The following is a 22,068-nucleotide window of genomic DNA, read 5'->3' as shown; positions in this document are numbered from 1 at the left end:
CTGGATTCATATCAGAAAGCTTGGAGAGCCTCCAAAATGGGGTTTGTACCTCTTGAGTTATTCATTAAACAGGTTTTTGCCTAGCTATGTGGTATCGAGCTGTGATATGCCACCTTGGGATTTCTGATGAAAATACGAGCGAAGGTGAGATGAAGTTTTGGTGTAATGTTTGACACACCAGCAGATGAATGACTTTGTAATATGTGCTCCTTCTGGTATTCTCTGTGCACTCCATGTATTCATTCAGCAACATAGGAAAACTTAAACTCTAACATCTTTCCTTTTAGAGGGAAAAGCCACCACAGCACCACTGGGGAGTGCTGTATAAAAGCAGCGTGTTCTGGGCAAGATCACCAGGCAGGAGCAAGCTTGTTCTCTGTGTGCCACATGTAACTGGTGACAGAGCTGAATTTACACAAAATCCCTTGTTACTCTGTCCAAACACTTTTCATCCACCACACTTTTCATCTAAAGGCATGCCTGCCCAGAACAAGGGCAGGGAACCCAAGGTGTTAATTACCTGTTGTTCTCATCACTACTTCCAGACTTTAGAGGAGACCTGGGTGTTGCTCGCACACAAATCCCATCCTTCTCACCACCTTTATGAATATCCTGTGGATCCTGCACACTTCCCTGCAGTAGAGACTCTCTGTCAGTTTATAAGCAGCGAAATGTCTGTGCATTTTCATCTATTTCTTTTTATCTCCTATGTAGTGTCCAAAAGCTAGTAGGTCAATTTAAAGATTTACGACGTGAAATATCCTTTACCTAATCAGCATTGCCGACCAGAGCAGAACAGCACAGCAGTGAGCCTAATGTGGGACAGGCCAGCCTTGTCCTGTGAACAACTGCAATGTGTGTGAGATAGCAACGTACAGCAGCAGCGGCTGGAGAGGTAAAGCCAGGCAGTGAACGCAGCTCTGGCCCTGCCCTGCAGGTGTGCTTCAGCCACTGCACTGCCTGGAGCAAAGCCTAACCACCCCTTACAAACAGCAGAAACTACCCTACCGGGGGCCCTGCCAGATCTGATTGCAGTTGGCAGCACTGAAGGCAGCCACACAGCCTCAGAAATGAGCTCTACAGAGGCCAGGCGGGCAACCTGGAACGCCTTCTGATGGCATTACTTGACACACATCAGAGCAGGGTGGCCATGTAGCTGTCCCATGTCCCGGGCTACAAAGGTCTGAGGGCTGGTGAATTTTAAGAGCTTGGCTAACCTTTCCAAGACAAACACCTCCAAGCTTATTGCAATCATGCATGGCAGGGAACATCTGCCAGACTGTCACAGCTGAGTGGTACCTAACTTGCACCTCTGCCTGCGAATCCTTCACCGACAGATCTTGCTAGCTCCCCTTCAGGTCTTAACACTTTCCTTTGAAATCAAATACATTTCAATACCTTGTCAGAATAGCTCAATCTTCCCAGAAGCGCTGTTTGACATGATTTCTAGACAGAAAGCTGTTGACTTTCATTTGGGGTGAAAACAAGAAATCCTTGTTGCCGCTTGGTTTTATTGGTGACAATTTGGGGCCTGGCCTCTTTAAGGCCCCAGATGCACAGGAGCAGCAGCTAGAAACATCTTTCTGAGTCAATTCTGCCTGAGCAGAGCTTTAGGGCCAACTGGGCTGCAATGCAGAAGGCCTCTGGTAAGAAATGCACATCCTCATGCTCGTGTGTGGCAGCAGTTTGGGGCCAGCATCACTGCGCCGATTGCCACTCCGACCTCCCATCCGGGGACGGACACCACAGTCTGCAGAAGGGCTTACATATCCTGAACAACATTTCGTGACAATGGTCTGCAGCTAATTATTCACATTTCTGAGCAGAAATATCCATCATTACATGAAGGACATTGATTTGAGTATTTTTGTTTTCCTTTCATGTGCTCTTCACTCCTTAGTACTGGCAGTCTGCAAAAAAAGAAGTCTGCGGCTCGTTGTAATCAAGAGAGATCAAGCTTTTGCTTTTCTCCCAAGTTTCCATCATTGAATATGATTTGTTGCATATGTCTTGGATTGTGTTTAATGTATGCTGGCTGGAGGGAATTCAGGCATACAGGGAATTACAAATAACACCCGGACAAGCAACCTTTTTACATTATCATGTCATACTGAATTGTATCAGTTTTCAAAGCAATTTATTTTTAGACTTTTGCCATTTATTTCATTGCTGCCATTAGCCATAGCTTTCATTTTACGGCAAGTACAGGTTTGCATTGTTCATTAGCCTGGCAATAAATGATGCCAAATGAGATCCTGCAGTTTCATGAAGAAAGAACCCAAGAAAGAAATTATTTATGTTGCTCAAATCCTGCTTATATATAGCAGTGCTGGGTGCATTTATAGAGATAATCCCTGGCTCTGAAACCTGGGAAATTGCAGTGATTCACTTCCTCCTTACAGTGCAGAGGTCCCACGGTCATCAGCACAGTCATTGCAGTGGGAGGGGAATAGGTTTAGGACAGCACTGAGACACACACAAATGCTATTAAAAAAGAAGAAGAAGAAGAAGAGGCAGTGACACATTGCACAGCAGCATTGCTCTTCTCCATTAAGTTGAAATTTTTGTATGACTTGTTGGTACAAATGAAAGATGAGGGAGGTCCAGGGTCCTGGGCTCTCCATCAGGTGAGCCGTCCCCACCCTAGGGAAGCACAGCTTCAGCTTTCCTACTTTTGTATCCCACAGATATAGATGCTGTTATAACTTTGATTTTTGGTCATTTTGGAATACAACCGCCGTTGCTGATCACGTCTCCTCTTTTGAAAAGAAACGTAAATGCAAGGGTAGAGTATTACTGATGTACAAGTCCCTGTTTCTGTCTGTGATAAATACATGTGAAGGTTATGGGAGTGTTATGTGTGTAAACAGATAACACTGAGTATGAGATCCCCAGGGGATGCAGGATGCTGCCGTGCTTCATGCCCCGGCTGTGCTTCCCAGTCTCTTTTTGCTGTTTGCTGCTGGACCACGATGTGGCCAAGCAAACAACAAACACCCCCCCCCCAGTGGCGAGTGTTTCTTCATAGGTGAGGCCAGCAGAGGAGGCACGTATCAAGGGGTTTCGCTAGACACCTGATTCTCCTCTGGTCCAGATGTCTCCTTACCCAGCTGAAGATTAATTAGAGCTGCACAGATGACTGCAACCCTGCCAGAAAGCCACTCACATTGCCATGGGAAACAGTGCTCGCAGCAATCCTGCGGGGACAGAGGCTGGTCCAGTGAGGCAGGTGCAGGTGTGGGGACCCTGCCCTCACAGGGCAGGCAGCGGCCGCGTCCCCAGGGGTCCACACGATCTGATTCCCACAGCATTTACCTGTGACAAGCACTCATTTGGGCACAGCAGACAGAACATATCTCTGCTTTGCCCCTCTGTGTGCCTGGCTGCGGACTCGTGTGCTCGTGCACACTTCTCAGCATATTTATTCTGAAGTACTTGGCCTGACGGCTCTGGAGGAGGGGACGGCAGCAGAGTTTCCATGTAGGCTAGGGGACGTGTGGGCGCTCGATCCCTTTTTGCCGTCACCGCTGCTTAGCAGGAAGAGACCGTGGGACGGGCAGTGACTCACTTGCTGATGAATATCGATTCGAACATCTTTCCTGGAGCAGGACAGATCCGCTTTGTCACCCCAGTGCCTGTAGTGCCCACTGCTGAAGGGCCAGGACACCGTCACTGGTCCTGGTGCTCTCAAACCTGCCTCAGTGGGAGGCAGATGGAAGCTGGGCTGGAGGCGGCTGCTGGTTCTGAGCTACCCTGTGCTTTTGAACAGACGTCCATAGGGTGGTGTTCAGAGCAAGGCAAGACATATTGCCTTGGGACAGAGGGCATTTGCAAGTGTTGTTATGACATTAAGAGTGACTAACTGAATCGAACTGGGATCAGACCACTCTCCCAGTACAACGCTGAGCACCTTTTCCCAGCTGCAGCACAGCCAGGAGGGAGGGGATGGTGGATATCTGCATTTCCCTGGTTTGGGGATAACGAGCTGTTAACCATCAAAACAGAAGCCATGTGAGAGCATTTCCCCACACTCCGGCATCTTTTGGCTATCAGCAGGGCAGCTCTGTGTTTTGCTGTGGCTTGCTGCTGCCTTTTCCCTTGGGATGCACTTTTTCAGGGCTGGCTGTGCTCACCTGCAGCCCGCTGCCCTGGAAGCTGCATTTTGACCACATCCTCTGCTCTTTGCTGGAGATGTCCTGGTCCTTCAGGAGGTGCCATTGCCCCCAGCCAAGGGCTGAAGTGAGAGGATGAAGCCCCAAAACTGTGGCAGATAAACCTGGAGGATTTGCTTGGGTAATGATAGGAGGGGAGCTTGAGAAGAGGCTGGGGAGCTGGAGCAGGAGGGGGTGTCCAAGGGAAAATAAGCAAGGGTAGATTGTGGTTAAATATATTTTCTGAGCACTTAGTGGATTGTTTTTAATGCTAGAGCAATGGCTTGCTAAGGATGGCTTGTTTTACACAGCATTTTTCACTAGTAGCTGAGCTGTTAATGTCACTGCTACCTGAGCAGATTTAATTCTGCTGCTTCTTGCTTTCAGCATAGCATGACATGCTGAGAATGAAAATCACACGCTTTTTCACCAGGAAAAAAAAATGCCATGTTCTGGAGCAGCTTCCAGTGTGTGCTCCCTCCACAGGGATTCAGTCACATATTGTTCTGAGCTGTTTCCACTGCCAGGCGCTGCCGTGGCATTTATTAAAAGATGCCTTCAATACCATTCACCTTTTATCATCACTGTGGATTTAATTGAAATGATGCATCCCTCTTTCTCACAATACCACGTTATTATGGCATGCAGCGTGCAACTGTTCTCTCTGATGCAAACAGGAAGTTTGGGGATTAAAAATGCTTTTCAATTGAAAGCATGTGTAACCTCAAATCTCATTTTTCTCAAAGGGTGCACACTTATCTACCCACCTCTTCTCTGTAAAGGACAGCAGCAAGAAGCATTTTTCATCTTTTTGTTTTCCTAATGAATGCTTTCATACTGATCAGCTTTGTTCTTCTTGCTCCAGGTGTCCTGACATACATCTGCATTTTCTCATTTTAAGGGATAAAAGAAGTGACTGGAAGTGGGCGAAGGGGTTTCTGGGGCATGAGGGGCAGCAGGAGGCCAGCAGCAGCAGCACCAGCAATGGGATTTCAGCCTTTGTCCAGCTGTTTTAACAAGAAGGCAGAGAAAGGCAAGTGCCTGCAGCTGTCAGGCATGGTGTAGCCCTCTTGTTCTGCTTGCATTGATGGTATGTCTTAAAACAGGCTAAAGAAGCAGGTAAATTCAACACCCACACCCCTGTCAGAGCCATCCATAAGGCAGTGAAGCCTTGGAGTTGCTCAGTTATGGATTGGAGAAGTGACACTGAGCTGGCAGGCGTTGCTTAATACCATCAACCCAGCTGCAGTCCTCGGGCCATTCAGAACCACGAGGGCATGGGCACGGAGGCTGACACAGGCTGCTCCCCGGCCTCTGCCAGCAGCACAGCTTAGAAATCAGCTGGGGGAAGGAGGAGCCCATGGTATGAATGGGGAGAGTTCTTTGGGTCTTTAATATTGGGTGAAGCACACTACATACATCAGTATCAATTGCCAAATGGTATTAAACGAATCCAAGGAGGCTTTTCGAGCTGAGACCACATGCACGAACCAAATGACATCCTTCTGTAAGACCCTCGTTAGATCAGCCTCTGGATCACTTTGGGGTGTCCACATTCAGGCCTGACTCACCTAATGCAGTATCATTTTGCAGAAGAAAAGAGTCTGTCCCCAGCCTGATAATCAGCCCTGTCTGCTGCTGGGGGCTTCTTCACAGAGGAGCTTTGTGAGGAGGAGCTTCGGAGGTGCTGGGTGCTGGCTGCGTGCGATCCTGCTCATGCTGCGATCAAAGTGCTGGGCTGTCAAAGGGAAACTGTCTCCATCAGACCAAATAGTCTTTGAATACATTAACTTTAAACATCCCTAAAAACACTGCCAGCTGCTGCCTGGCCTGCCCATGTCTAGTTTGAGAGTTCACAAGCTGCCGGAACACTGACTGATTTGTAGGAACCAATTCTTTGCCTCCTTGATGGGCTACAGCAGTTCTGTGCACTATTAACCCTTTAAAGCCAGAGAGCTGCATTTCTCAGGTTTAACAGCTGGACAGTCAGGGCAGACTTCCCACTGAGGGGTCCATTTACTAGCCCCAGAGGAGATTCTTTAATAAAGGTATTACATTTCAAGAGCTGTCACAGCAGTTCTGCAGATTAATATTAATCCTGTCTGGCAGAGCAGCTCGCCACAGAACCAAGCAGCCACCCCACTTTCTCCATTTTTTTGTCCCTGCATGGTGCAAATATCCCAGTGCCAGCAGCACAGTACAGATCACAGTCACAGAGAGCCAGAAGATAAATCTGAAAGTACTTCAGTAAGGAATCTTTTTTTTTGGTCCTCTTATATTGGGGCATCTCAAAGAAAAGCTGCTGCAGCTTGCCCCTGTGGAACAAACCGAGCCTCACAGCAGCAAACGCACACATGGCTGCGGGGCACCAGCGTCCCATGGGCTGCAGTGCAGCAGCAATGCCAGGAACAGGCCTCAGGGCTTGCTGAAAACACAGCAGATTTGGAAAGATACACGACACAGCAGATTTAGAAAGATACACATCGTTCTGTTTTGTTTTGTCCTTTTCTTCAGTTCTCCCTTTCCACAACCACACCGCAATACATGAAGCTCAAGAGTCTGCATCTCACTTAACCTTGAGGAAGAGCTCTCCATGTTCACAGCAAGTTTTTGCTCAGCTTCATCCTACTGAAGGAAAAGATTTTGTCCTCAGTCCTGTTCTGTGTGAGAAATTCAGCACATGGGATGCTGAATTCTGTGCCATAAAACACCCCTGCCTCCCCCAGCTCAGTGAGGCCTTTGCACCCAGCTGAGCTCGGCCTTGGCATGCGGCAGTCCCATGGGCACTAGTTCCCCTCTGCACACATCATGTCAGAGGTGGCTTGTGCTGACAAAGCACCGGCCTGTGCTTCTGCTGCCACTTTTGTCTGCTTGGTTTGCTGTCAGTGAATGGAAAAAAAAAAGTCTCACTCCCAAAAAAGCAGGCGACAAAATGGTAAAAAATGAATCCCCACCTGTTGCTTCTGTCACAAAAATTGCTGCATTTACTGATTAAATAGATCTGTTTACTGTAAAACAGGGATAAGGCACCATATTTGCCAACCTGCTATCAAATTATATTTCATAAATATTTGAGAAAACATGGACATTTACATATGCCATTAGCATAATAACATGGCTGCTTTACAGTTCACACTTACTATCAAAATCCAGAGTACTGTAGTGCAAGTGAATTTTGTGTCACAGCAGAATCTGAAAACGAGAGCACACTGTCACTTCTGTCAGGATATATTTTTATTAAGGGTTAGTATAAATTCCCAAAGAAATTATGAATCATTTTTGTCACTAATTTCCCAAAATAGAAACAGTCTTTAAATGAAATGTGGCTGAATTTTTAAATAGTCAGGTTCCAGGCACAATGCAAATAACTGTCATTTATAAGGCTATCAGGTAATTTAAATTCATCAGAGTAGCTATAAACATGTGTTGACATTCTCAGTGGAGAAATGCAGCTCTGTTTTACATGGCTACATCCAAGGAAATATTATATACAAAATTTTGGCTTTCTCCCATAGCAACAGTTCATTGCAGCTGCAAAGGTATTAAAAACACTTTGCATCTAGAAACACTACATTTAAGTTTCTGGCTAAAAAGCAAACTTTTAAGTAATTACTACAGTAGTTTTTATCTCAAACTTGATAATAATTAATCCAATCAACACTGCTAAGCTCCTTTGTAAGAACACATTTTACAATATGACAATGAGTGGAGAATCCAATGTAGTTATCTGAGTGCACTGTGTTAGACAAGCAATATTTTAAATAAATTTCTGGGCAACAGAAGTAGGAATGAAAAATTCTGAACTATGTTAAGTGTTCTGGTCTGCCTTTACCATTACAGGCTGTGTTATACTTTTATGTGACAAAATAGATTTTCAGTTTTCATTCCTGAAGTGTTCTTGTGATAGTATTACCTACAATGTAGGTAACAAGCTAAATAATGTATGTTTCACTTCAGTATTTTATCTGTCTTCTGATGCGGTGAAAATTCTACATACTTGAGCCAGAAATATCTAATGCAAACATATTTTGGAATATATCTCATGCAAAAATAAGAATCTTGCAAGCATAATTTGGAGTATGATAACTCATGCGAAAATAAGAATCTGTAGCTCCTGTAGAAAACCATCAGGATCCTTTTACTCTACAGAAAATTTTTGCACCACATACACACACACAATCACACTTCTTTCATTTTGAAAGATACATTCTTCTACAGTGTGCAAAATGAGACCAATACTCTGTTCCAGTCAGTAGTCTGTTACTTTAAATTGGTTAGCTGTCCCATTCTCCATTATTCTGATCATTGTTTTCCTCTTCTTCAGAATCAGCAGACACTTTCTTAATTCTCTGGATGGCTGCCTTAATGCTTCTCTCCAGATCATTAGAGGATCCGTTACTGACATCTTTCTCAGTATCTTGATTCACTTTTCTTAGTTTAACTCCCTGCCGTATGGCAGAGAGGATGCTGTCTTTCACAGAGCCATACGGATTTGACTGTTCCACTTTGCGAAGGTGAACTTCTCCACGTTTTAGAGAAGCCAAAACCTCATCCATTGTACCTGCAACAGATAAGTCTATTGTTACCAAACAAAATAATCACACTTTACGAGGTGAAGAACTCTACCAATGTGCTCAGGGTTATTCCTTTCGTCTTTACTAGAGACAGGAAAAATAATGGTCCATTCTGGCACACTCTTATGAGCTTCTGCAATGCCAAGCTCTGGAAATGAAGAGTTGAACCTTTGTATTTTGAATTGAGAATCCAGTACCTCTTCAACATAATACAAGGTTGTGCACTAACGAAGAATCATATACAAAGGAGAATGCTTCTTTTTCATCATAAATTTATGGGCTTTCCAAAAAAAAAAATTACTGAACCAAAAAATCTCTTGTACTTTGTATTAGAAACAATCTACCATTCCTACTAGTTTGTTCAGATGCCTGCTGAGACTGTCAATTGCATTTTTGCTCAGTCAAGAGAAAAATGAAAGGATCTGAGTAGAAGAGCTTCAAACTACACCACTGAAGTCAGTGGGAGCTAGATCGGGCCCTAAGCAGGCAGGCAGCTCTTTTCTGTATGGACTTAAAAAAATTAAATAAATAAATAAAAAATAATCCTGTTTTACATGATTTAAATCTCATGCTGTGTTTCTAAGCTTCATACCATAAAGAACACCACATTAAGAAAGCTTCTACTTGTTCTCTTAATACATGGTGTAATTTATGGTTTACTCCTTTTGTTGGATTCCTTGTTGCTGGCTTCAGACTGTCAGACAGGGAAGGCAGTTTCCCTGGACAGCAGTCGACTCCTACAGCCACAGGTCCAGACCATCTGTGCTTCACAGCTGAAAGTATTTTTGTCATGCGCAGCGTGTAGCGGGTTATGAGATTAACATCAAGTGCTGAAAATAAAACATTCTGCTGAATTCTGTGGTACCTTCATAGTGATAGATATGCCAGAAAAAAAATCAAGCAAAGATGCACAAAGTTGTCTTGCAAAGCCTTCCAGTAAGTTAAGTCTTAAAGCTATTAATCAGATGGGCTGCACAGTCAAAGAGTAGTCAGACTAACAAGTGATAAGAGACACTGCCTTTGGGAAGTATGATAACACATTAGAGACTATTTTCAGCACCAGAATATGAAGCTCTCCTGGCTTTTCATGTGCAAAGACCCATGTATAACACAATGTGTTCACAAAGCTGTTGCAGTATGTTCTTATGGCAATAATTTATCAATTACTATTACAGCAAATAACATGCTGTTTTTCTTCATAAAATGCGTATGCAACTTAGTGGATCTCTCTGATGAGCAAAAAAGGATTTTTCCTATATAAAATTAATGAAACATCAATGCTAGGCTGTGAGTGGTAGTAAATATTAGCTACTATCAAGGCTGTGCCAGTAGCAGTCAGAATACTCTGGTGTACAGCTCCTGTTGCTCATCAAAGGTTTTTATGAGCATCTGTGGTACACTAATCCCATGGACCTCTCAGCCTAAAGCCAGCACACTGATCCATTGGATGCACAGTGGTTTGTCATGGTAACCTGACTGCATCTCAGGCTCTCGACTGCTTGTACTTCCTCACACCTTGGAAGAACTAAAAATGCTGAACTTTCCTCGGCATTTCTGCCTGTGGTTTGCCTTTTAACTGAGGGGATACAAAGGCTGCTTAGATGTATTGTGAACAGTCTGAAAAGGAAAAGGAATGTACTACATTTAAAGACCTGCTTCAGTCTAGTATAAGCTCTACTGTGAAAAATGACAATAAAAAATTGCTGCCTTCTGACTTAGATCAATCTGCCTGACATAGTAAGAGTATCTGCTTGCTTTAGAGGCAAAAATAAGCCTGTTAGCAGGATGTAACCAGCACAGCCTTGAGAGGCTGCTGAGTTCTATTCTCATTCAAACTACTGTGTTTCAATTGCAGAGTTCAGCCTTCAATTACACCTGCACGATCTTACTAACAAAGCAGAGGTGTAACAGAGCAGAATTTTTGCCCTAGGAATGCAAGTATGCCAAAGCTATCCATCTGCCTTTCAAATCCTGGTTGAATTCTGTATGAATTCTCTTAAGGAACCTTTATTTAGAAACAAAGCACACCAATGGACACAGGCTGTGCATATCTTAGAAATGCAAGCAGCCCAGCTGCTAGCTCTGTAGTACCAAAATCACAGACAATAAAGAATAGCCTTAGCACAACCACAGATTTACCCACAGTAGTCTTCTGACTGGACAGGTGATTAATCCACCATCAAAATGATACATTCAGTTCAACTGCTGGAAAATTGTGGCAAGAGTAAGTTTAATAATAAAGACTGCTTCTCATCAGCATAACAAATCCTCTCTCTCCTTGGAATTTCCTCTGACACCTTTCTACCTATTACACCACTGGGATCGTGAGAAATACAGGTCTTGAATTAAGATCTCCTCGGAATTAGTAGTGCTGTCATTAAGCATGTTTTAATCTAACTTATAATGCTGTACTTTACAGATGCTGGATTACAGCAGAAATTCAAACACGGTAAGAGATTGACCAGAACGTCCAACTTGACAGCATTTCCCAAAAACACTGAATGACACACTCTGGAAGTTAGGACCCTGAGCGCATCAGACTGGATCAACAGATCAGTTACTCATTCAGGGTCCTGAGTAACAGTCAGTGTTACTGTATGTGGTCTCAATCAAAGCTCTCTCAGGACTCCACTCTCTTGAGTGAGAGCGCCCACTACTACTGGCCAGAAACAGAGGGACGGAAAACTGGACAATATAAACAATGAAAAATGAAAAACACCAGTCAATGTGAGCCTACTTACCTATGCAATTATTTATAGACCTCATGGATGAGTCATCCTGTTTGTGCAGTGCAGAGCTTCCTGCAGGGCCATCAGCTCTAAGGGGAAGTGGCTTGTCCTCTACTGGAGATCGTGTCTTTAAATGGAGAGGTAAGGGAGGAGGTGGGGGGGGAGGTGGTAGAGGTGGCGGTGGTGGTGGAGGGGAGGATGGAGAGACCACCAACTCTTCACTGTCCCTTTGTTGCTTTGATTTATCAGCAGTAACAAGAATCTGGACAGGGATATCTGCTGGAATATTCTCCTGTGGAGCTTCTGATGCTTTGGTTTCTACTATCAGCAAGCTCTTTGGCTGCTCTGGTTCTGGCCTTGTTCTTAATGAAGGCGGAGGGCACGGTACTGCAGCCCGTTGGGTGACACTTCGTGGCAACCTGGGACTGAGAGGTTGTGGACGAGATGTTTTCAGCACAACATGAGCTGGGCACTTCTAAAAAAACAAATGGTAAAGCAAAGAGTCACATCTCCATTGGTTTGGCCAAAACAGCATCCCCAAAGAGACAAAAAGATACAGAGCACAAACCTGTACCACTCAAGGAGAACACTGAATACTGACCAAGGAACATAAAGGTATTTCTTTCCAAGTCATTTCCTCATTTCTATTCTTTGCAGCAGGTTCTGCACCTGGAAACTACTTCCTTAGTAGACTGAATCCTCACTACACACAATCCTTTCAGGCTACCCAAGCAGAGGTCTCCAATTTGGATCATGCTCACTTGTGAGCTCTGGCTACTTTCTGGTAAGTTCAGACACCATTTAGGACTACTGCAGTTCACATTACGTACCTCCCTGAATGTCTTCAGCCTCTCCAGTGTTTTCTGACGTTCCTGGCTTATCCAAGCTTTTTTCTTTTTCTCCTCCTCTTTTTGCTTGTCTCTTTTCTGCATTAAAACACAAGTAAGAGAGCATTTAGATGTGAAAGCAAGCAGCTGCCAGATTCTCCAAGGCTGTTATTGAGTACTCACTATCTGTATGCTGTGATGCTGCAGGAAGCGTTTCTTGCACTCTTCTGCCTGTTGTAGTCTCTGTCGATGTTTTGCTTCACATTGATCCTGGTAGAACAGCAAAATCCATGAATTACTTGGTTAGTTCACGTTCACTGTGTGCCATCAACTCCCATGTACAAGCCACTAACGATGACCAAGGCCCAGTGCTTGGCTGTGCCATGAAGGATGGCTAAGCTCAATAGGTGGCAGATGCGAGACCCTGAAGGTTATTTACATGGGACTCCTTCATGGCTAAAGCCAATGAAATTTTTTTTACCCTAACTAATGAGAGGGTTATTCATGCTCCAAAGGGAGTATACCCAGATCTTAACAGACCCTTCTGTCTTACATTTAGATTAAAAAAAAAAAAAACAAAAAAACAAAAAAAAAAAAAAACAAAAAAAAAAAAACAAAACCACACAGCAACAAACTGAAGAAATTTCACCCAAGTACCACCTAGAGGAATGGGGCACTAAGATATGAGAAAGAAGGCAAGAAGGAAGTTAGAATGGCACTGCACAAATACAGAGCTACTTTCCCTCTGTCCGTTATTTGCCATAGCTCCTACATACAAAGGTGAGGGAAGCAAAGGTATGTGAAGCACAACAAATGGGGTACGTTTTGTTAGTAACAAAGTGCCTCAGAGAAACTGCAGGCTTCAGGATTTTCTCCAGGAGTCGCTATTTGTCACTGTACAGAGGGGAATTATCCACATGGCTGTGTAAGCATTTGCAAATCATCTGGCATTCGGCTGTAGTGTTATGTAACCAATAGACAGCAATTAAGTGAATGAAAACAGAAGCAAAGGAAGTGTCTGCCAAGGAAGCAGTTGCAAGCAAGAGACAATGATCATTCACAAAGCGTTTCCAGTGTCATTCCCACTTTGTCCCGGCTAGCAAAGGGCAAATGGCCAGACAGACTTGAGCTTAAACTCTGCTCTCTGCCTCAGCAAAACTGTGCAGGTATAAGGTAAATCCAGCTCACTGGGGAGGTTCATGAGAGTCAACTGTGATCTCAACTTGTGTCTTCCTACTGTTCTGCTTCAAATGGGAAAAAAATGGAAAAAATGCCTTTTACACAGAACTGAGAGGCTGGAGAGAGAATTGCAGTAGTCGGATCTCCCCTTCCCTCCCATTCAAAGGTAATGTAAGCATCGCTGTGTGGGTTCTGTCAGTGCAGCTTCCTTCATTGCAGGCCAGGTTTTCTCCTGTGCTGCAGCTGCTTTGTGAAAGGCTGCCAGGGCAAAGCTCCAGCTGGCCACAGCAGGGCTCTGCACGAGGTTCAGATGATAGGGGAACACCTCCTGGGTCACCCACATGTCTGTGCTCTCAATACACTTGAGAGACACTTGCACCACACAGTGGAGAGTAAAGTTGGCTTAAAAATCACATTGCCCCTCTTTCTGCTTAGGAGGCCTTGGCACCACATCACTTAACATCTTGCACACTCCACCCAAACCCTTGTTGATTCCTCTCCGTCCCTCGAGTCAACACTCATGACATCAGCTACAGAAAATGCACATCTCCAGGACTGCATTTACTTTTTTGTTCCTGAGGTAGGCTCTCCTCGCACAGACAGTCCCACGCTTTGTCTCCAACTGTTTAATCTTCTGCCTCAGCATCGTCATTTCTGACAAGTTAGCGTAATGTTGTTCCATTGTCTGTTCAATGACCTTGAGCTCCTCAGGATTTTCACATGTATCATAGTAAACAACTTCATCCTGTTTCTCTAGAAAGGCATTTGGCATTTTTTTAAAAACCCAAAAATTGCCACAGTTATTTAAACATTTAAAGAACTAATGACATTTTAAAAGCCACTGAAGGCAGTGAGTTAGTTATTAGAAAGTGTAATGCTCCAGAGCCGAGCTTGGTCCTTCAAAGTCTTACGCAAACACGTCATGTTACTCACAGGGGTGCTTTGCAGGATCAAATTTATGTTGTTAGCATTTGCTGTTATTTAGCTTCCTCCTTCAAATGTCTCTCTGTGCTTTAACTCCTACCTTCACCGATTGGAGTTTTCCTGGAAAACTGAAGACTGTTCTAATCAACACTGGGTGACTTATTTTATTATTTACCAGGTTTTAATTATGCAACAAGCAGGAGTGATGTTTACCTCAGGGCGTACACAGTAACAGAGAATTCATAGAGCACGAATAAACATAAACAAGACTGATGCCTATTTTTGTCATAAGTATGTTATGAACAGACACTTAAATGGGAACATAAGCAGCACTCAAGTAGCATCTAGCTATAATCACTTCTTTTTGTCATTACAGAAGCATTTTGCCATTTCTACATGTTAAATTACAACAGATTTGTGATGAAATCTGGACCCATTACAGCAGGTCACAATTTCCACAGTTTCTATACAAAGATCCTGTAAATACATGATCAGTATACATTTGCAATAGAAGTTACTCCACATGCCAAACCAGTGAGTGTGTGCATTTATCACAGCTGCTGTCAAGATGAGCTATTAAGTACAGCTTTCTTTTTGAAAACTTGTGTTATCAATTAAGTGTCAGAAGGCCATATTACAGATGCTACAGCACCTATGTTTTCCATTGATGCTTTCTACTAGTGAAACTTAAGTAGGAATTTTTTTTTTTTTTAATGTATCTTACAAAGACAGAGATGTCATACCACCACTCCTGTGTCTTGGATACGTCCTTAAGTATTTCTTTATTCTTACCTTTGATCTGCCTCCTCAAAGCATCCAACTGTACAATGAGCAGCATCTCTTCATGTTTCAATACCTCAAGCTGTACATTATATAATTCTAGTTGGGTTTCATAATAATGTATTTCTAGCTCCTCCACCACAGCTAGATTCTCTTCTTTTTCATCAAGGTTCTCCATCTGTACAGCCCCAAATAGAAAATAAAAAGCATTAATAACAAAATAAGCACATGGGAAACAAGCACACATGCATGAGTTAAGATACACAGATGCCCAAGTGTCTGCACAGAGCCTGGCCTAACTGGTAGCTGCTTAGGTGGGGAAATAACATAACATTAGAAAAGGATTGGAGCAGAACTCCAAGGAGCAGAGTCTCATTAGCCTAAAGCTGTAATTTTACCTTAAGTCTACCACAAAAGACTTCATTATAATCTGCACAAATAACATTACTACTACTCTTGGAAAATAAAAATCAGGTACTCCTAGCAACAGTTAGATAACCTCAAATAGAAAAGATCAGAAATTAAAATTAAATAAATATCTCAAGTTTGAAGTGTCTACTGAAGATAATAGCTGCTCTTTATCTTCCTAGAACTAACAATTTTAAAGGTTAGTGCCATAAATGCTAACATGATACTTGAAATGTAATCATTTATCTTAACCTTTCCTAAATGCCTTCATGTGTGCATGAACAATTTAAAAAAACTAGAAACAAGTATTTTTTCATAACTTAAAACTGTGCTCAAAACCATCTAGTTCAAGCCGTTTGCTTCTTTTTTTTTTTTTTTTTCCCTAAACTGTGAAGAAACACTAGGTTGTTATGGTTTTAATTCTGAAGTATTTATGCATATTTGGGTCAGCTCTGCAACCATGTAAAATACTACGCACAGAATGCAGGTGCTTTGCTGAAAGAGGCCTTTCTCAGCTGTTTCATAGCCAAGGAGTTTGAAAATCTCCCCATGATCCCTTTGGTAGATTTTGATCAGACTTTCACAAAATGTTGACAGAAAAGGAGGTTTTGCAGGGTCTTACGTTTTTCTGAATGGCAGCCCTCTTCTGTTTCACGCATAATTCTTTTGCCCTCAGATGCTGAAGGGTTTCTTTAGCTAACATACATTTCAGGTTTTCTAGTCGTGGCAAAGCTGATGCCCAGGTGGCTTTACCAAATCTTTCCTGATCTTGTTCCATCTGTTTCTGCATTGCTGCAGATTAAAACATTGCAATAAGATGAGAGAAATGCAGTAAACTAATAACACTAGCGCGTTTCTACTATAGATGCAATAGTAAAAATGCTGATGCTGCTAAACAATTTATGAATCTTCTTTAGAAATTACAAGAAAAAACAACTGAATTTATGATTTTGTATAGGTAAGCAAAATGCTTACCTATACAAAAATGCTTACCACAGACATGTCGTAACAGTTACACAGTGATCTACTCAGTTAACACATTGAAATCCTTGATGCTTGCATACCAAGGGTTAAAAGCATGCGTGTTTTTTGTTCACAGGTTTGCAGCTGTGAAGTCTCGGTCCTTGATAATGTTTACGTGCAAGCAAAATGCAAGGCATAAATCAAATTGGTTAAACGATGTCTATCTTAGATGAATAAAATGTTTCTTTATTAAGCTGGACACTCACCCTAACAACAGGGTCTGCCAAGAGAGACTAGCAAAGGTGCTAAGAGGAGCTCTCAGTACCATAAATCAAGTACTTAGGAAACCTTTTGTGTAAATCATTCTGATTACCCGTTAGAGCCTTTACAGTTTCCTTGAAGTAGTTCACAGTTATATCCTGAATGGAGCACACAGCATTCTCAGCTCTCTTAGTCCATTCTTCAGCATCTTTCTGCAAAGCTGCTACTCTTTTAGGCCCCAAATTATCATACTGCAAAGATTTCTGCAAGGAGACAGAATTCTCAGTTATCAGCTGGTTACCATAGTGGTGAAGCCCACATTACGCTGCACTGACAGACAATTCAAGCAAGGCACAGCTCAGTGGCAAACATGACCTTCCCCTCACCTGCCACAAAGTGAATCACTGCTCATGCTTGTGCATTACCCCGTTCCTCATTCTCTGGTTAACTCAGAACTTTTGATCCCTAATCATGACTTTAACATTCGCTTTCGATTCGTGAATTGGGTTATTTAAGAAAAATACTTCTTAAAATATTTTTAAACTACCATCTTAAAAATCATGACCAACAGAAGTGTTTTAGTTGTTACTAAAAGTAACCCAGAAACACTCTTCTACGTGCAATGTTCTCTTCTATTTTTCCCCCATGTGTTGACAGCACTTCACACTGTCAGGTTCTCCAGCTTGGCAGACTTTCACATGGGAACAGGGATAAAGAAAAGAAACATAAGAGTATTTTCAAGTCCAAAGAGAGCACATGGGTACAAGACTAGTATTCAAATCCTTCTTTTAAAAAAAATCTAGATTTCATGAGCCTAAGCACCCCTTTGAATTATCTATATAGAGGCCAACTTTGTGTTTCATCCATTCTAATTTTCATTTTACAGCATACTTAAAACAGTTCAGCTCTTTTCTGGAACATTAACAGCTTATTTAAATTTGAACAGACCATTTAAGGAAAAATCAAAATAGTAGATGGCTCTCTTTTCCAGGGATATCATAACTTTCAGTATGTGTTTCCAGTTTAACATGCACATAAAATTAAATTCATAAAGTGGCAAGTTTGAGTCTGTACTTCTAAAGAGGCTGTAGCAGCAACAGAGAACTGCTTGGGGTGGTAAGGTCTCCTCTGCCTTCTGTTCTACTACCACAGCTGAGGTAATGTGGTGTCCCAGAACTGGGGGGATGGCATTCTCAATGTCACAAACTAATCCCATTGAACAAGGGCTACTCAGATCTCTAAATTCAGCTCACTGAAGAATAGTCCACAGACAGGTGGTGCTTGGGGATGTTTTCCTTTCAAGTCCTCAAAATGTAGGGAAGGGGGAACACTGGTGGAATATGGCTGCACTTCTATTCAAGCCAGTACCACATACTCAGACATCACCCGAGAGTGGTCCTGCCCTACCTCTGAATTTCTCTGTCACGTTTGGTAGATTTGCAGGGGGGAAGTAGGTGAAGACAAAACCAGAGAATGTTAAATGATTTGAGCCTAAACTGCTCCAAGAGCAGCCAACGCCCCGCTATGTAACTTGGCCTTTCACTTGATAAGGGCAGACCCACCAGGATTTCCAGTTTGTACAGTGTCGCCAGTTCTCGCATATCTCTGAAGGGCTGCAGCAAATACTGGTAGAACTGCGTCGCCATGGTTACCAAATCCTGATAAGCTTCGTCTTCTTCTTCATAAACCTTCATCAAAGCCACCATTGTGTCAGCACTTTTATGCTGCTGGAGAACCTAGGGGGATAAAAGGTAAATAAGAGTTGGCTGTTTTGCATTTGTGTGTGCTGACTGCCAACAAGGGAAGAACCTGCTCTTTATCTTTGGATAGCATAGGCAAGGCTTCCCCGTGCACCAAGCAGTCAGCAGCCACCCCCAGCAGGAAATATCATTAGCACCACACTCTTAAGGGCACTAATTGCTGCATGTTGCATTAGGAGACTTCAAGGAACATCAGACCTAGGGCCATCCATGTCAGGAATTCCAGTAGCTGCGTGCAGATGACTTGGTCACTGGTTTTTGGAAACACAAGTGGTAAATGGGAATTCTGCAGACTGGAAGGACAAGGAAAGTATTCTTGAACTAGTTTTTGCATCTCTTCCACAATTACTGAATGCCTGCTAATGAGTTTCTGGACCCCAGATTTCAGATTTGGCAATGGAAACATCAGACTGCCATCTAAAAATAAGAATTCAGAACCAGATTCCTACTCCTAATATAGCCTGCAGTTAGGTTCCTTTGTCATTTGCACAATTTGTGACAGCTTTCTCTAATCTCAGGCCTAGCAATATTACTTCGTAACCTGTAATTCTTCCAGTGAATGACTCTTTCTGACACATCAGCCCCATCTGAGATCTTTATCTGCTCTTTGACAAAAATGAAGTTGGAAGCTTCCCCTCAATTACTTGTGCTTCTTATTGGTACCAATCAAAACTTCAAAAATTCTTCTTTGATAACAGCTGCCGGGGACCATGGCACACTCTACACACCAGGACATGGTGAGCCAGCTGGAGGAGCACAGCTGAGCTCTACACAGACCTTCCTGGAAGGACACTGCTCGCTCTACGGCTCCTTAAGGGAAGGGAACAGGGGGTGCTTGGTGCTACAAGTGGGGAAAAAAAGCCTCAGAAACACGGGCTTGATTGTGCCTCAAATGAAAAGCACTGGAATTAAGCTATCACCTTTGCTCTTGCCCACTGGGTCTGGGTAAGAAGAATCACAGCAGCAAGAGTCCCAGCTGCAGAGCAACCTGCCCAGGGAAGGTCTGTGGAAGTTAAGCTCAAGGGCACTGCCTGCCCATCCTCTTCCCAGGCCCAGCACAGTGGAACAAAAGGATATGAATGCATTGTTTCTGATAATCCCAGAAGTCCTGTGGCCCCTTATACAGTTGCAGGAGCCCATGGTATCTCACAGCTCCAGGGCTCACCTGTAGGAATTTAACACATACACAGTGCCAACGCCTAACAGAAACACATGCTGCTCCTGGAGGCTGTTTACAGTGCACAGAGGGAAATTACTTGTGAAATTCACAAGTCACCTCCTGAGAAAGGAGGAGCTTTTGGTACGGAAGGGAGAAAGGGCTAACAATCAGCTCATACAACAGTCAGGCCAGACTTTGACACTTAAGAACTCTGACCACAAAACACCTATCTGGTGCAGGCCCGCAGCTTCACTTGGTTTTAATGAAGAACTTGGCCAAGAAGCCCCCAGTGAAAGGCATCACTGAACTTGACCACGAAAGGAGTCACTGCAAAGAGGCTGACACCTTCACAAAGAGGTTAGAGAACTACGTCACACTTGTACTTTCACTTCTGGTTGTCATTCCACTCGGTGCACACCGCTGGGTATTTTTAGCAACGTGTTCTTGTCGGAGCACTTGCAGCTTAAGCAAGCCCCTGACGTCTTACACTGAGCTGGGTTACTCCCCACTTAATACAACCGGGCTTGTGCAGGGCGAGGATGCCGTACTTGAGAGCACTGCCTTAGCAGTTCCTGGTCACCAGGAGTGTCTGTGTAAGCACTCAGCCGAGCGCTGGGCAGGCCCAGGGGCAGGACAACATCACAGACACCCCCCTCGCTCCTTCCCCACCACCCCAGGCCCCTACAGCCGAGCACCGTGCCCGACCCCAAGGCTCCACGACCACCAGGGGCCGAGCCCCGCTGCCCTCACCCCCTTCCCACCCCCGGGGGGGGGCCCGTACCCGCCGCAGGGCCTCCTTGGCCCGGGCCAGGTGCCCTCGCAGGGCCCTCCCGCGGAGCTCGCGGAGGCTCTCGAAGTACTCCTCGTCGCGGGGCCGCTCGGCGGCGAACAGGGCGTCCAGCAGCACGCCGCCGCCGCACAGCTCCAGGGCCCAGCCCAGATAGCGCTCCAGCGCCCGGCACAGCTCCTGCGCCTCCGCCTCGCCCAGCACCGGGGAGCCACCGGGGAACAGCAGAGCCCAGAGCCCGGCGGCGGCGGCGGAGCGGGGCAGGGCGGGGAAGGCGGGCTCCAGGCGCGGGCACACGGCCGCCAGCTGCCGGTGGACGCCGAGCAGGGCCGGCGCCGAGAAGAGCCCGGCCCAGCTCCGCGGGGCTTCCCCCTCCGCCCGGCCGTGGTGGCAGGTGACGGCGAAGGCGTCCTCCGCGGCGTTCCAGCCCACCAGGAAGCGGAGCCGCGGCGGCGGCTGCTGCGGCGGGGCGAAGGCGGTGTCGCGCACGGCCACCCAGCCCTCCAGGCTGTCCGCCGCCGGCTCCGCCATGGCGCCGCGGGACCGTCCCCGGACCTTCCCACACCGCCTTAACCAGGGGCGGTGCTCAGCGCGCTGCTACCATTGGTGGGGATGCTCTAGGGGGCGGGGACTAGAGGGGTGGGTGGGGTTTATCGTGGGGGTGGGTGTGGATTATCGTGGGGGGTGGGCGGGGCTTTTCGTGGGGGTGGGCGGGGCGGGCGAGCGGCGCCTCACGCCGGCGGTGTGGAAATAAATAAATAAATAAATAATGGCTGGGGAGTGAGGGCTGAGGGATAGGCGTGTGTGGAGGCGTGGTGTGTGAGAAAAAAAAAAACAAGCACACAGAGTCTGTAAGGTTGTAAAAGACCTTCAAGGTTATCATGCCCAACTGTCCCCCGACCACCAATATCGCCCACTAAAGCCATGGCCCTAAGCACCGTGTCCAACCTTTCCTTGAACACCCCCAGGGATGGTGACTCCACCACCTCCCTGCGCAACCCGTCCCAATGCTCTGACTACTCTATTATTTTATTAAATATTTATTATTATTTAATATAATTATTAATAATAGTTATTATTTATATTAAATATTTATATTACTAATTAATATTAATCATTATTATTTAATAATAATAATATTTGACTATTATTTTATTGGATAAAAATTAAAATAAAAGAGGCATTATCTTCATGAAAAACAGCGGGCAGAGCACATCAGCCAAGTGTGAGGCAGCACCGCCACCTTCCCTCAGGGAGAGTGGCACCAGGTGCACCTCAGGGGCTGCCGCCATCTTCCTGCACTGCTGTGGTGTCAGTTGTTCACTGCCCAGGGCACAGTCACAGAAAGCTGCCATGTGCCAGCAGGCTTCTTTCCCTACAGCCACCATCCCCTAAATCTTGCTTCTTTTCTTCACCAACACAACCCTACGCTCCTTCCCTGACGTGCAAAATTTGAGGCGCCCAGTGGCTGAGGCCACACACTGCCTCCCTGCACTTCACTGCCCTGGGTGGGCTCCCCGCTCCTGTGTAGGCTGGCAACTCTGAGGTTTTGTCTAAATCCAGTCC

The 22,068-nt window shown here is 44.8% G+C and overlaps 1 protein-coding gene across 1 annotated transcript; it reads right to left on the bottom strand.

Annotated features, from left to right (window-relative positions):
* Positions 1-7,367: 7,367 nt before the first annotated feature.
* WHAMM (WASP homolog associated with actin, golgi membranes and microtubules) lies at positions 7,368-21,065 on the bottom strand. The gene is made up of 10 exons (XM_084293418.1): positions 20,497-21,065; positions 18,359-18,532; positions 16,909-17,059; positions 16,195-16,364; positions 15,177-15,342; positions 14,026-14,213; positions 12,465-12,551; positions 12,285-12,380; positions 11,467-11,929; positions 7,368-8,712 (listed from the first exon to the last, which is right to left on the bottom strand). Exons 1-10 carry the CDS (start codon positions 21,031-21,033, stop codon positions 8,426-8,428), a joined length of 2,319 nt encoding a protein of 772 aa, XP_084149544.1. The 5' UTR covers positions 21,034-21,065; the 3' UTR covers positions 7,368-8,425.
* Positions 21,066-22,068: the final 1,003 nt, after the last annotated feature.

Source organism: Netta rufina (assembly GCF_964035555.1).
Source record: "Netta rufina genome assembly, chromosome: 11".
In the NCBI taxonomy this organism is placed as follows: domain Eukaryota; kingdom Metazoa; phylum Chordata; class Aves; order Anseriformes; family Anatidae; genus Netta; species Netta rufina.
The sequence above is the reverse complement of the archived record's forward strand: the minus strand, read 5'-3'. Positions and strand labels throughout refer to the sequence as shown.

Bases quoted from the DNA above. Each gene is read 5' to 3' on its own strand.
- WHAMM (XM_084293418.1), bottom strand. From the start codon at position 21,033: ATGGCGGAGCCGGCGGCGGACAGCCTGGAGGGCTGGGTGGCCGTGCGC. The intron at 12,381-12,464 runs GTGAGTACTCAA...GTTTTAATGCAG, and splicing joins AGCATCACAGCATACAGATA to AAAAGAGACAAGCAAAAAGA. The intron at 8,713-11,466 runs GTAAGTAGGCTC...TATCTGTTGCAG, and splicing joins GTCTATAAATAATTGCATAG to GTACAATGGATGAGGTTTTG.